The sequence below is a fragment of the Sander vitreus genome, chromosome 3, assembly GCF_031162955.1.
Source record: "Sander vitreus isolate 19-12246 chromosome 3, sanVit1, whole genome shotgun sequence".
NCBI classification, from domain to species: Eukaryota; Metazoa; Chordata; class Actinopteri; order Perciformes; family Percidae; genus Sander; species Sander vitreus.
In genome coordinates this window covers 32,686,589-32,702,307 of record NC_135857.1, presented here as the reverse complement: position 1 = coordinate 32,702,307, position 15,719 = coordinate 32,686,589, and the positions used below count along the sequence as shown (strand labels likewise).

Sequence of the window (15,719 nt, the reverse complement as noted above, 5' to 3'; positions counted from 1 at the left end):
TAAATATAAAAGAACAAGAGGTGAAATATAAGATGGGAAAAAGACATAAATACCAAAAGTTATAAATACCTAGTGATTATTATTATAATGATAGAAAATAATAATACTGAGAAAAATAAGTTTTAGAAGTCAACCTTTGATCGTGACAGGGTGCAGATGTTCCCTTATCTTCTGTATTAGTTTGTTTTGTATATTTTTTATTTTATTATATTGTATATATATTTAGTTTTTTTTGCTTTTCTTTATTCTGTTGTGGATCTGTGTGATTATAGGAATCACTGCATCAGGCTGCACCCTGACCCACAGTTAGGTGATATTGTTGGTAATTAACCTTTGAACATTACTTTCACGTCATTTTAACTTTTACCATTTTATCTTCTGTTACCATACTGATGTTTTAAATCAAATGATTGTGATTGTGAATTATATGTAATTATATGTAATTGTCTTTTATGCATTTATATTTGTTGTATTTTGCAGTGTTGTCAGTGTTATATACTTGTTATTATACCTCAGTCTATATCAGTCTATAATCAGTTGTCTGTTTAATAAAGGTTATAAATAACCGATAAAACTTGGGACCAAGTTCTTATGGTTTTCAGAGTGATTTCTGATTTAATTTACTAACTTATCTCTACAGTTTTCTAATTAGGCCTACACTAAATAAAGGTTACAGTTTTTTTCCTAATTAATCTGGATGCATCTTGTGTTTATTTGGGTTCTAATGTAATGAGGAAAATGATCCTAAGAACAAAAAGGAAAGCAGATACATGACATGAATCACATATTAATCATCTTAACATACAAGAATACTTATTCTTAAATTATTTAATTCCATGACAGCATCACAGACCAGGTTTCAGCTCAGACCAGTTTAACATTGTTTGACAGACTTGTTTGCTACTCAACAGATACACTATTTATATTTTTTCACATCAATGTCCACAAAATCCCCAGACAACTCATACAATATCTGGGCTGAAAATATTTAGAAAAAAACTGGTGTGGGCTCTGCATGGGCTAAATCTGCATCAGGTATTGGGAGTTAAACAGTGGTGTAGTCTATGTGATACGCAGGTATACTCCATATACCCACTAGGAAAGTTCAAGGATTTCCGTAGTCCCACTTACAAAAGCCTGAGGATACTTAATGATGATTGCTTTGTGACAGAACCTTTACACTTTATAAATACACCGCGAATGTGTTGCGAGTCACTTAGGAACAACACAGTTGCTTGGCAGTCATTCTCTGTGCAAATTGGGGGTGTCTAACTGCGTGTCAATCATTCTCCCTTGGGGGGGGGGAGGGGCTTAGGAAACCGTTTTGGGATTTAGCGAAAAGGGGGGAGGGACTGAGATTGTCGATGTTCAAAAAGTCCTGGATTGTCATAATCCTACCTACTGCACCTGTAACGTTACAGAAACTTCGGAAAATGAACCAGATGAGGCTGATGCTATATGTGGTAGCGTTACAAAATACGCATGGGGTGTTTCGTTCTGGGATGGGCGAGTATGAAGCTGGAAGGGAAAAATCAAAGTATACTCACTACCAAAAACTAGACTACACCGCTGTGTACATCTAACTTCCTTCATTCCACAAGGACAATTGGACTCTTTAATAAACTACTGTAACTGACAGACATCTCTTCTTTCTAGTTACTTTGCAGGTAGTGATTTGTATGAAATCAAAGAAGCAGAGGTGGAAGAAGTCTTCAGGAGAAATAGCAGTATAATTCACGGTAATTAAATTGAGTACCACTGAAATAAATCTGTATATTAGCTCTACTCAAATACAAGTATACAGTATTTAGACCATTTCACAGTGTATATCAAGCTACTTTTCCCATTTTGTCACAGTGACATTTAGTTCAGCTGGATGTTGTTCTGCTGAGTTCTCAACGTGTAAATGAGGTAGGGTTTGAACACTTAGAACTGTTGTCATTTTATTGTTTAAAATAAATTGGAATTAGCCGGAAACCGTATTGATAGATACTTTATTGTCCCCATGGGCAAATTTGACTTAAACCATCATCACACATGGGCACACAACACCAGCAAAATATACAAATAATACAAAAATACACACCCTGAGGCATTAGTTTGTGGTTTTGTACTGCAGTACAGCCTCTAACCTCTGCTTATCTTAGGCTCCTGTTTAAAATTCCAACCGATACACAAACAAAGCAGTTCTTAAAACGATTCAATGTGAACAGCAGAGCTGTGTATCGTCTGCCTGATGGTAACAGTTCACACAGAGAGTACAGAACATGGGATGGATCACAGAGGATTATCTTTACATGTTTAAAGTACGCACTGGTCAAAGAGACACTCAAGATTATGATGATCTTTCTTTAACAAATAACCTAGAACTTTTATTTTGATGATACAATTGAATAAATCATTTTCATTTATCAAACAAAAATGCAAAACATTTGGCCAGAATCTCATCAGAAAACAAAAGGTAGTGTACAAAAAGGGCCAAAAGAAGGCACTTTTACCTTAAATAGGACTTCATATACCGTAAAAAAAAAAAGAACGCCAACACAAAGAAAGAGGAAGGAGACGGACATCTGGCCGAAAAGAGCGACATCCGGCGGCACTGGAGCAATCCCAGAAGTGGAGCGTCATGGATATAGACTAGTGGTGGGCGGATCGATCCAAATATAGATAATATCAATACTAACATTGGTACCAACATAGGTATTGATATTAATCAATACCAGGGTAATAAGATTGATAGTTTAGTTTTAGTTTCTCTCCAGTATGCACCGCTGCAGTTTCATCAAAGCTGCGACCTGGCTGTCTGTGTCTGTCTGTGTCAGTGCCGCTGCTTTAAAGTGACGCAGCGGCGCCAGGAAAACAAACAAGCAAGCAGCCAGGCCCGGCGGTGGCCAGCAGCACACACACACAAACAGGACAGCGACGGAGCAGAAGAATGGCAGAGAGGAAGAGGAGCGCTGTGTGGCTATATTTTCAGGCCGAAAATGAAACAATGGCAAGCTATAGAATTTGTAAAAGGGCTGTAAGACACAGTGGTAACACAACAAATGTATACAAGCATATGAAAATTCTGTCCTGGGTTTGACTTATTAATAATCCAAATGTAAAAATAACAAAAACACTTAGGCTAAAGGTCATGAAAATTCACCCTCCTTAATTATTTAAAAGTATCGGTATTGTATCGGTATCAACGACATTGGCCCTGTATTTACTTGGTATCAGATCGATACCAAATATTGCATTATCGCACACCACTAACATAGACTAAGAACTATCAAAAACTACTCAAGGTACAGCGGGGAAAATAAGTATTGAACGCGTCAACATTTTTCCCAGTAAATATATTTCTGATTAGGCAATTGGAATGAAATTTTCAGCAGATGTCAGTAACAACCCATGTAATCCACACATACAAAAAAATCAAAACATGTATGTCCATGACAAACGTTGTGGAATGATATTGGGAATAAATATTGAACACATGGAGAAAAAGGGGTGTAAAAAGGCAGGGGAAGCCAATAAACCAGCTGAAATCGGTCAGTATTTAGGAAGCAATCCTGCCCCCTATTAGTGCAAATTAATATCAGCTGGATTAGTCCTAATTGATGGCCTATAAAAAAGGTTTCTCATTACCAAGGTGTCCCTCAAGAAACATTTCATGATGGGTAAAAGCAAGGAGCTGTCCCAAGACCTTCATAAGCTTATTGTAGACATATGGATGGCATTGGTTACAGACGAATAGCTAAACTTCTGAAAGTTCCAGTGAGCACTGTTGGGGCCATTATCTGAAAGTGGAAAAAACATAATTTCACCATTAACCGACCACGACCAGGTGCTCCTCACAAGATTTCTGACAGAGGAGTCCATAAAATACTTAGTTGTCGAAGAACCAAGGACCACTCGCGGAGATCTTCAGAAAGACCTGGAAGAAGCAGGTAGTTGTTTGAAAGAAAACATGGGATGTTACTGACATCTAGTGAAAATGTCATGCCGATCAGCCCCATCAGAAATAGCTTTACTGAGAAAAATGTTGACGCGTTCAATACTTATTTTCCCCGCTGTACATGGATTTTAGCTCCTTGTTAAACTTTAAACTAAAAGTGATTCTATGATACTTAAAAGGAACATTTGGCAAAACCAACAACCATCAAGTTCACATCATTACTTAAACAGCCACTACTGTCCACTCACTGTGAAACTCACATTTGTCATTGATTTGGGAGATTACAAATGTTTCAAAAAACATCTCTTCTCACATGGACCAATAAGACATTATTTTGTCCAAAACCTTTTCCATGATTTGCAAGAAAATCTCTTTTCACCTGTGTGCGTTCTCATGCTTTTTTAAAGCCGAAGAGACAAAGAATCTTTTCCTGCAGGTCTTGCAACCGTACGGCTTCTCACCTGTGTGGGCTCTTCTCATGTGCACCGACAAGTTACTATTTTGCCCAAACTCTTTTCCACATGTTTTGCAAACATACGGCTTCTCACCTGTGTGGGTTCTCATGTGGATGTTGAAAACATGCTTAATTCTGAAATCTTTTCCACATGTTTTGCAGGAATATGGCTTCTCACCTGTGTGAATTCTCATATGCTTTGTTAATGCTGAAGAGTCAACAAATTTTTTCCTGCATGTCTTGCAAACGTACAGCTTCTCACCTGTGTGGGCTCTTCTCATGTGGACCGACAAGTTACTATTTTGCCCAAACTCTTTTCCACATGTTTTGCAAACATACGGCTTCTCACCTGTGTGGGTTCTCATGTGGTTTTTTAAAGCTGAAGCGTCACAGAGTCTTTTCCCACAGTTAATGCAAACATACAGCTCCTCACCTGTGTGGATTCTCATATGGATTTCCAAGTTATCTTTACGTCCAAAGTCTTTTCCACATGTTTTGCAAGAATAAGGCTTCTCACCTGTGTGTGTTCTGATGTGGACCAACAAGGCATTACTTTGTCTAAAATCTTTTCCACACGTTTTACAAGAATACGGCTTCTCACCTGTATGGATTCTCATATGCCTTTTTAATGTTGGAACATCAAATAATCCTTTCTCACAGATCTTGCAAATGTACGGCTTGTCACCTGTGTGGGTTCTCATATGGATGTTGAAATCATCCTTACGTCCGAAATCCTTTCCACATGTTTTGCAGGAATATGGCTTCTCACCTGTGTGGATTCTCATATGCTTTATTAATGTTGAACCGTCATAGAATCTTTTCCCGCAAATCTTGCAAATGTTCGGCTTCTCACCTGTATGGGTTCTCATATGGATGTTGAAAACATCCTTACGTCGGAAATCTTTTCCACATGTTTTGCAGGAATAGGGCTTCTCACCTGTGTGAGTTCTCATATGCCTTTTTAATGCTGAAGCATCACGGAGACTTTTTCCGCAGGTCTTGCAAGGATATGACTTCTCACCTGTGTGAGTTCTCATGTGATTTTTCAGGTGATGTTTATGTCTGAAATCTTTTCCACATGTTTTGCAACAATAAGGCTTTTCACCTGTGTGGACTATCAGGTGTCTCTGCAATGCTGAATTACACGTAAAGTCTTTCCCACATGTGTCGCATATGAAAGACTTTTTACCTGTTTGAGTATAAGGGTGAATCTCTGACATGTTAGTGTTTATGTTGTTACTGTGACTTCTGCTCTTGAGTCGTCTCTTCTTTGGTTCGGCCTCTGCATTTCTAGTTGATCCTGAGTGTCCATGCTCGCCTCCTTTCTGATCTTGGCTCTCAGCTTCATGAGAGTTGTGAGAGAGGAGCTGGTGGTCACTGTTTGCTTCTGATTCCACAGAGGTTACAACTGGCATGTTGGCTACAGACTCTTTCTCAGCTGCACTTAGAGCGTCATAAGGATTGAAGTTCAGAGTCTGACCTTCACTGTGGTCACTTTCCTCATAAGTAGGAGTCAACATAAAGGTATCAGTCTCCTGCTTCAGTACAAGCTGCTCTCCCTCCGGACTGGTGCACAGTTCCTCCTGTTCCTCTTTAATCTGTGGAGGCTCTGGGTCCTCTTGGTCCAGACTGCAGTTCCTCTCCTGAATACAGAGCTGCTGGTTAGAGAAAATCTCCTCCTCCTTACAGACATGTTGCTGTGGGAACGCTGGAGGGACAGACAACAAAAGAAATAGGATACTACTGTTATTGGAGAAAAGAACAGAAGACCTTCTCTCTTTCTTGCATAGACTGTAAAAACAGGACAAAACTTCTGGCCCTAGAAAGTGAAGCCAACGCTGAAGCGCCTTAAAGCTCAGCCTCTCTAATTTTCAGCAGAGGGCGACTCCACTGGCCCCAAAAAGAAGTCTGTTTTATAGAAGTCTATGAGAAAATGATCACACTTCTCATTTTATTACCATTTAATTGGCATCAAAGAAATCGCACTAAGCTGGCTTAAGTCCTATTTATCAGATTGATCCTAAGTTTGCTGATGTTAACGATGAATCCTCTAGGCACGCTAAAGTTAGCCATGGCGTTCCACAAGGTTCAGTGCTTGGACCAATTATATTTACCTTACATGTGCTTCCTCTAGGCAATATTATTAGGAAACACCCCATTAACTTTCACGGTTATGCGAATGATACCCAATTATACCTATCAATCAGCACGTGTGCTAACAAAAACAAAGAAAACAGATAATATTTCTCCTGTATTAGCATCTCTGCATTGGCTTCCTGTCAAATCAATGATTGAATTTAAAATCCTTCTCCTGACCTACAAAGCTCTTAAGAGTCAGGCACCATCATACAGTATCTTAAGAGCTCATAGTTGCTTATTGTCCCACTAGAGCACTGCACTCCCAGAATGCAGAGTTACTTGTGGTTCCTAGAGTCTCTAAAAGTAGAATGGGAGCCAGAGCATTTAGCTATCAGGCTCCTCTGCTGTGGAACCAGCTCCCAGTCTGGGTTTGGGAGGCAGACCCCATCACCACATTAAGAGTAAACCTAAAACTCTCCGGCGGGGGAGGGTGTATTGTGCCAGACACGGCACCCCTTCTCTTCTCTGCTTCTCTTCATAATAGGCCTGCACGATATTGGAAAAATATATTTAAAAATATATATTTAATATATAGATGGTTTTTTTTCATGCGATATGAAAAAATACTAATTTTTACAAGATGACATAAATAGCTCTATTTAGAAATAATATATCATTCTTGACTACTGGGATGATTTTGTAGGGGAGGTCATCTACAAAGAAAAAGGAACTTTTCTTATGTGAACCAGTCAGAACTGTTGTAAAATGCTTTACAAAACACCAAAGCAAGTAAGCGCTGTGACTACTCTTCTAAAGTGATTTTGGAGAGGGAAATTAGATGGTTAAATACACTGGGTGACTGACATGACACCATTGTATTAATATAATACTATTAATCCAGGCTAAAGTGAATGATATTAATAATGCATGCAGGTTGGGGTCGACTAGCGGGGCCTGCTTGTTGCTTGATAAATTGATCAACATTGATTGTGATTGGTGGTTTGCTGTGCATGCAGAGCCTGCATGTCACGCACTAGCAACAAACTGTGTATCAAAGAGCACTTAAATCAGTGTAAATTACGTTATATCAGAAACAGACTGCTGTTGTAGATTAGTTTTACTTTTCCAGTGTTGTGGCTCTGAACCGTAACGTTAGATGGGACAGACGCCTTGGTTCTTTAGGCTAACTATGTTAGTTTTAGCCTGGCTGGTAGCAGCTTTATGAGGTGAAAAATGGCCGGGTGACGTCGTGATAACGTTGCATTATTCAGGTGATTTATTTTGTCTTTGCAGCGAACATAAAACACTGACTACTGTAGCTTCACTACCCATGGAAAAGTATGTGCATCACTGTGTCAGCAGCAGCTGCCGCAGTACTTTTCTACACACGGAGAGCCTCACTTCCCATAACAATAAACCCTGTCGGACTAACGTTACGTCACATACACACGCTACACACATGGCTACCTGTCTTAAAGGGGAAAGGCTGGCCGTTAACAATCATGTAAAAGGAGAACGGTGAGAGTTTACTTTTCTATTAAGCAGCAAAAAGGTTTTAGCATCAACATCGCAACGTCCTGCGGTGTGACTATCGCGCATGCACACATCGCGATGTAGACAAAACAAAATATCGTGCAGGCCTACTTCATAGTCATTAGATTCACCCTTCTGGGGCTGGCTCAGGTTTGCCCTGGACCAGCTCTTAGTTATGCTGTTACATTTCTAGACTGCCGAGGGACTTCTCTGACACACTGAGCTCCTCTTTCCTCTCTTTTTCCATCTGTGTGCATTCATGTCCCAGAAATGATTGTTACTAAGTTAGCTCTGGGGAGCTTCCTCCCCGGAGTCCTTATGTTTTCTTGCCTCGCAGTTTCCCTTGGATTAGGGTGGCACCTTGGTCCTGCGTGACACTCTGCTATGCCCTGCAGTGTCCGGTTACTCCCTGCAGTGCCCCGTTACTCCCTGCAGTGCCCGGTTACTCCCTGCAATGCCCTGCAGAGCCCCGCTACTCCCTGCAGTGCCCTGCAGTGTCCGGTTACTCCCTGCAGTGCCCCGTTACTCCCTGCAGTGCCCGGTTACTCCCTGCAATGCCCTGCAGAGCCCCGCTACGCCCTGCAGTGACCTGCTACGCCATTAACTACTACAACTGCTATTTCTAGTCATAGTTCCATTATCTTTATTGTTACTATTATTGTCACTGTTCATCGTACCCCCAACCGGCACTGGCAGACACCGCCTACCAAGAGCCTGGGCCTGTCCGAGGTTTCTCCCTAAAAGGAAGTTTGCCTCAACACTCGAGGTTTCTCCCTAAAAGGCAGTTTTTCCTTGCCACTGTTGCACTAAATGCTTGCTTTTGGGGAAATTATTGGAATTGTTGGGTCTTTGTAAATTATAGAGTGTGGTCTAGACATACTCTATCTGTAAAGTGTCTTGGGATAACTCGTTATGATTTGATACTATAAATAAAATTGAATTGAATTCCTCAGTAAACACAGAGTTTATGGGCTCAATCGCTAGTTCTAGGTCCTCTTCAATACAGCAGCATGATGTTAATTTAGTAAATGATGGTCCCATTTATCTACAGCAAGAATAGACGATAAAGCAGGGGATGCTTTAGGACCTGACAATCAGGACAGAGGCTTATATTATATCATGTAAAGTTACAAAAATGTTAATCGGATTTGTTTAAACAGACTTGTCCAACACAGTACAGGGATACTAACCAACTAACTGAATAGTCCAGGTGATATGTTCACTTTTTCATAAAAGGATAATTGGTACACATACAGTTTGGAGCCCTGAACATTTTCAGAAATGGAGCCATGGCAAAAACACCTCATGGTGACCATTTAACTTTCCGCTGTAACCAGAATCTTTCCCACGTGTGTCACATATGAAAGACTTTTTACCTGTTTGAGTATTACAGTGGATCTTTGCCAAGGTAGTGTTGTTCAAATTGTTGCTGTTACTTCTGCTCTTGCATCGTCTCTTCTTTGGTTCGGCCTCTGCATTTCTAGTTGATCCTGAGTGTCCATGCTCGCCTTCTTTCTGATCTTGGCTCTCAGCTTCATGAGAGTTGTGAGAGAGGAGCTGGTGGTCACTGTTTGCTTCTGATTCCACAGAGGTTATAACTGGCATTTTGGCTACAGACTCTTTCTCAGCTGCACTTAGAGTGTCATCATCAGGATTGAAGTTCAGAGTCTGACCTTCACTGTGGTCACTTTCTTCATAAGTAGGAGTCAACATAAAGGTATCCGTCTCCTGCTTCAGTACAAGCTGCTCTCCCTCCTGACTGCTGCACAGTTCCTCCTGTTCCTCTTTAATCTGTAGAGGCTCTGGGTCCTCTTGGTCCAGACTGCAGTTCCTCTCTTGAATACAGAGCTGCTGGTCAGAGAGAACCTCCTCCTCCTTACAGACATGTTGCTGTGGGAGCTCTGGAGGGACAAAGAACACAAGGAATATGATACGACTGTTACTGTAGAGAAGACCAGAAGACTTGCTCTCTTTTTCTAAAGTTACTGTAAAAAACAGGACAAAACTTTTGGGCCTGAAAAGTAAAGCAATGCTGAAGCGACTTAAAGCTAAGCCTCTCAAATTTTCAGCAAAGGGCGACTCCACTGGCTCCAAAAAGAAGTCCGTTTTATAGACGTCTATGAGAAAATTATCCCACTTCTCATTTGATTTATTACCTCAGTAAACACAAAGAGTTTATGGGCTCAATCGCTAGTTCTAGGTCCTCTTCAATACAGCAGCATGATGTTAATTTAGTAAATGATGGTCCCATTTATCTAAGAATAGACGGTAAAGCAGGGGATGCTTTAGGACCTGACAATCAGGACAGAGGCTTATATTATATCATGTAAAGTTAAAAATTTTAATCTGGGGTGCCCAGATAGCTCAGTTGGTAGAGCGGGCGCCCATATATGGAGGTTTACACCTTGACGCAGCGGCCCCGGGTTTGACTCCAACCTGCGGCCCTTTGCTGCATGTTATTCCCCCTCTCTCCCCTTTCATGTCTTCAGCTGTCCTGTCAAATAAAGGCCTAAAAATGCCCCAAAAAGAATCTTAACAAAAAGTCCAGGTGATATGTTCACTTTTTCATAAAAGAATGAAATTTGGTACACATGTATAGTTTGGAGGCCTGAACATTTTCAGAAATGGAGCCATCGCAAAAACACCTCATGGCGGCCATTTCACTTTCTGCTATAACCAAATTATGTATTTTGCATCATATCTCCTGAACCAAACATGAAAACACACAATAGATGATGTCTACCCCGATGTTTTGATGGTCAACGATTAGTGTGGACCTAAGACCTATAACTGGATAGATATTTCAATCAATCAAACTTTATTTATATAGCGCTCTTCATACATAAAAATGTAGCACTAGAGCACTGCACTCCCAGAATGCAGAGTTACTTGTGGTTCCTAAAGTCTCTAAAAGTAGGATGGGAGCCAGAGCCTTCAGCTATCAGGCTCCTCTGTGGAACCAGCTCCCAGTCTGGGTTCGCGAGGCAGACCACCAGCCTTTATTTTGACAGGACAGCAGAAGACATGAAAGGGGAGAGAGAAGCGGGAATGACATGCAGCAAAGAGCCGCAGGTCGGAGTCAAACCCAGGCCCGCTGTATCGTATCTCCCTATACATGGGCGCCCGCTCTACCAGCTGAGCTTTCCGGGCGCCCACCATCACAACATTTAAGAATAAACTTAAAACTCTCCTCTCCTTAACTAACTCTCTAACTTACATTAATATAGCACATTTCATGAAACCCAAGGACACTTAATACAGGTACAGGGGCACAAGGGGAAAGAAAATAATAGGCCAACACAAACAAGGACTGAAAATAAATTTAAAAAACGGCGCTAAATGGAAGGGGGGCCTAATTTAATGTAGGCTACTGCCGTACAACCACATCGCGCATTGACATCAGAATGTGTTACTGCAGAGCCGGTCTACCTGCCGGAAAATCGGACATGTGCAAAGGCATTAATAACTATATAAAAATAGCTTTCTTTTCACTGTTAGTCAAGTTAGCTGTTACAGGTCATTTATGATAATCAGATGAAAAATTACAGTTTCAGAAACATTAAAAAAGTTAGTAACTTTATGTACCAATTAAGGCCTTGGCCAATCAATGAAGGCTGTAACCGGCTTTATCCAATTAGACAGCCTCATGGCTGTTAACGGTCAGTGTGTCAGTGATAGAATACACAGTCGGGGTATTTTTAGATCTTAAAAAAGCATTTGATACTGTTGACCATGACATCCTATTAGAGAAACTGAAAATATATGGAATTAGAGGGGTAGCTCACTCTTGGTTAAGTAGTTATTTGGAGAAAAGGCATTAATATGTCCAAATAGATCAATGAAATCACAATATCTGCAGGTTACATATGGGGTTCCCCAAGGATCAGTGTTGGGTCCATTACTTTTTCTGTTATACATTAATTATATTTGTGAGGTTTCCAAAAGTACTAAAACTGATTTTATTTGCAGATGATACAAATGTATTTTGTTCTGGTGAGAATTTTAAACAACTTTTGGATACAGTGGAAAATGAATTGGTATTGCTAAAAAAAAAATAATAAAAAAAGGGTTTATTCTAATACATTAACACTAAATATAAGTAAAACAAAATGTATTATATTTGGTAATTTTCAAATTCAGTAAGTAAAGTAATGATTAATGAAGTTGGAATAGGTTGTCGACTTATTACAGTTCTTGGAGTGATTATAAACAATAAATTAAACTGGAAGCTCCATGTAACTTATATTAAGAACAAGATTTCTAAATCAATTGCAATATTATATCAAGTAAAAGATTATTTAAATGAAAAATCATTATACACGCTGTATTGCTCCCATACATTACTTACTGTGTGGAATTATGGGGAAATACATATAAAACTGTGGTAGAAATTCTAATACCTAGGTGAGATCTGAAATAAGGCTTCATTCAATCAAGTCTTTTAAGTAGTTATTCTTTGCACAAAGAAGGTTCAGTTCATCATGAGAGTCTGAGAGAATGAACAAAGAGTCTTGGAGAATCACTTGCTTATTAACCCTCTAACCAGCTGACAGAAAGAGGGAGGGGGTAAAATGAACAGGGTTGGGGCCTCTGTGTGGTGCAACTTCCTCTCCTGTTATCGTAACTTTAACTGTCTTTCTGCTTGTCTGTCTGGTACACAATGCACTTTTACGCCATATAAGGCTTAACGTTATCTGTCAATCAGAGTTCACCCGGAGTACTTTTAACCACTTCCTCAATGACTGCACACAGCTCTTTTGCAACGAGCATATATGTAACTTTAACTGCCAATATCCCTACACTATCAGTCCAGCTGACCGCTGACCTCCAAATCTGGGACCGAAATGGGAGGTAGAGAAAAGCCAGTCCAGTCTCTGCACTTTAGATAAACAGAAGAACATAAAGTTAGGCTATGAAGTTGGGTCCATACATCAAATAGGGGTACAAAGTTCACACACCTTAAAACTAAAAAAACAAGTCAATAGTAAGATAGGTTAAAAGACAAATATGTGATTTTCCATTACAAAAACCAATCCAATCTTTATGAATCAAAAGAGAGCCATACAGATTGTAAAGAAAGGAGTAAATCTATGGAACAGCTGTCAGGGGGAATTAAAAACATGTTGGGACACTCAGTAAGTTAAACAATAATGTACTAAAACAATATGAAAATACTTGAGCAGAAAGTATTGGCAAAAAAGATGAGTAAGTTAATAAGCTGCGTTTGATGTAATTTTGGATTGTGCTACTGTGTTGTATAGGCCATACTAATGTTTTGTATTTTGTTTATTCTTGTTTGTTTACGACGGACTGAAATAAAACAATTTTTTTTTTCTCAAACACGATTTGTTTATAAAAGGCAGGCAATATAAGCAAGAGCTTCAGCCTACACCTGTTTCAGACTGCTAATATAATGTGTAATGCGTTGTTGTTGGTTGGCTCTATTGTTGTTTATTTCAGAAAGCCAGTCTGAAATAAACTTCAAACTTCAAGAAACCACAGTCAGGTCACAGATCTCATTTAATCCAGAGTGGCTAGCATTATGTGTGTGGAAGTTAAAGCACCATTCTTCTCCAGTTCTTCCCGGGGCTATCTGTGGCGATGCTAACTCATTATAGCAACTACTCCGAGATAATCTAAATGAAATAGGAGGTGTTAAGCCAACCAACACCTTCTTCATCACACTGTAAACCAAGCTAACATGCGCTCCAAACGGACACTGCACTAGTAGTTAAAATAATACCGTGTAAACTCACCTATCCTGTGTAACTTTATCTGTGCTGCCGAGCGATGTCTTCCTCGTACTTGACGATAGTTTTTTTTCAACAACACTACAACAATATTTCTTCAGCCGAAGTAGTTAGTCGCTCGGTGACAAATTCTCAAACACCCTTATTAGAAATCCTTTGGTGCTGCTGTTGTTTACTTCCGCTGGGTGTCACATGTATTAAGTTCCTATGGTGGAAGTAGTGGTGTGGTCTACAGGATTTCGGATTTCCCACTTACAAAGCCTGAGGATGTGTAACGATGATTGTTTTGTGACAGAACTTTTACACTTTATAAATTCACCCTGTATGTGTTGCGAGTCACTTAGGAACAACAACACAGTTACTTCTCACAGTTACACGTCATTCTCTGTGCAAAATTGAAATTAACTAATGTGGATCACCAGTGTTGGGCAAGTTACTATGTATTACATAATGTAATACATTATTGATTACTAGTTACTGTCATTTGAGAGTAGTTATATTACAATATTACTGTAATATAGCAATATAAAAGCAGAAGTAAGACTTGGCAGGTAGCTTGTGAATTTCACCACGGTATCAACAAAGTCGATCATCTTTATATGAGATGACCCTGAAGTGCAAATCACAACAGCAAATAGAAAAACTCAACGGCAAATAGGAAAACACGACAGCAAATATGAAAACACGACAGCAAATAGGAAAACAAAACGGCATTAACTTCTACCGGAAAAGGTAGGGCTTATCTAGCAGAGGACGGAGCCTCCTGATTGGACAGACGGACTGTCTCTCTGTTAAAAGTAGGCGCTTTTCCGTGTTTTTCACCTCTCCTTCCTGTTAAAAGACAGACAGTCTGTCTGTCCAATCAGGAGGGTCCGTCCTCTGCTAGATAGGCCCTACCTTTTCCGGTAGAAGTTAATGCTGTCGTGTTTTCCTATTTTCTGTTGTGTTTTTGTATTTGCCGTCGTGTTTTCCTATTTGCCGTCGTGTTTTCCTATTTGCTGTCGTGTTGCTGTCGTGTTTTCCTATTTGCCGTCGTGTTTTCCTATTTGCTGTCGTGTTTTCGTATTTGCTGTTGTGTTTTATGATTTGCTGTTGCGTTTTTCTATTTGCTGTTGTGATTTGCACTTCAGGGCCACCATATATTTAATCTTTAATCTTAATATTATTTTGTATTATTAATCTGAAGCTGCAAAGTAATTAAAGCTATAACATAAATAGTTAAGTAAAACGTACAATAGCCTACTTGACTCTGAATTGTGGTGGACTAGAAGTAGCCTAATAAGTAGGATTAAATTAAAATACTCAATTAAAAGCACCTTACAAGTAGCCTACGGTATAGTTACTTTCCACCGCTGATAAAATGTAGGCCTAATGATATTACGTGTAGCAAGACTAAACATTAATTCCTGACCTGTTGTTATCTGTCAGTTGCTCGGTCACATTGCTGTCGGCGCTGACAGGACACAGATGTCCCTCTAGCCTACCGTCTCTGGTTCTGGCTCTGACCACGGGAACAGTGACGGGACAGCTCACTTCAGCGCAGCGTAATAACTCCTGAAAATAATGTCCCTCTCGCAAATGTATCTGTCTCTGCAGTCATTTCAACATACAGCAACAGGAAATAACACTCGCAGACTTTTTTTTCTGTGCTGAAATGTTTCGCGGTGTTGGTGAATTCTTAAAAAAACATACGCCACTAAATGTCGGGTTAAATGCGTTGTAACTCGCGTTTCTGAGATTGTAACGGGCATAATATTACCAACATTTTATTAATAATGCGTTATATTACTGTGTTACAGCAAAAAGGAATACATTACTGTAATTGCGTTACTTTTGTAACGCATTACTCCCATCACTATGGATGACTATATGAGATATAAACGAAAGCGAGCTCAAACTACACTCTATCAGTGTTTTGGTAAGCCTGCCCCTGAAGCTACTGCCGCTTCAAGCGACACTG

General features: G+C 39.8%; 1 protein-coding gene across 1 annotated transcript; it reads right to left on the bottom strand.

Annotated features, from left to right (window-relative positions):
- Window positions 1-1,977: 1,977 nt before the first annotated feature.
- LOC144515922 (uncharacterized) lies at window positions 1,978-14,141 on the bottom strand. The gene is made up of 4 exons (XM_078247122.1): window positions 14,122-14,141; window positions 13,766-13,854; window positions 9,386-9,910; window positions 1,978-6,105 (listed from the first exon to the last, which is right to left on the bottom strand). Exons 1-4 carry the CDS (start codon window positions 14,139-14,141, stop codon window positions 4,319-4,321), a joined length of 2,421 nt encoding a protein of 806 aa, XP_078103248.1. The 3' UTR covers window positions 1,978-4,318.
- Window positions 14,142-15,719: the final 1,578 nt, after the last annotated feature.

Excerpts from the sequence above, each read along its gene's own strand:
- LOC144515922 (XM_078247122.1), bottom strand. The coding sequence starts at position 14,141 with ATGACGTGTAACTGTGAGAA. Across the intron at positions 13,855-14,121 it reads ATGACGTGTAACTGTGAGAA|AAATATTGTTGTAGTGTTGT; the intron begins GTAACTGTGTTG and ends CTTCGGCTGAAG. Across the intron at positions 6,106-9,385 it reads CCACTGTAATACTCAAACAG|CGTTCCCACAGCAACATGTC; the intron begins GTAAAAAGTCTT and ends CTGTCCCTCCAG.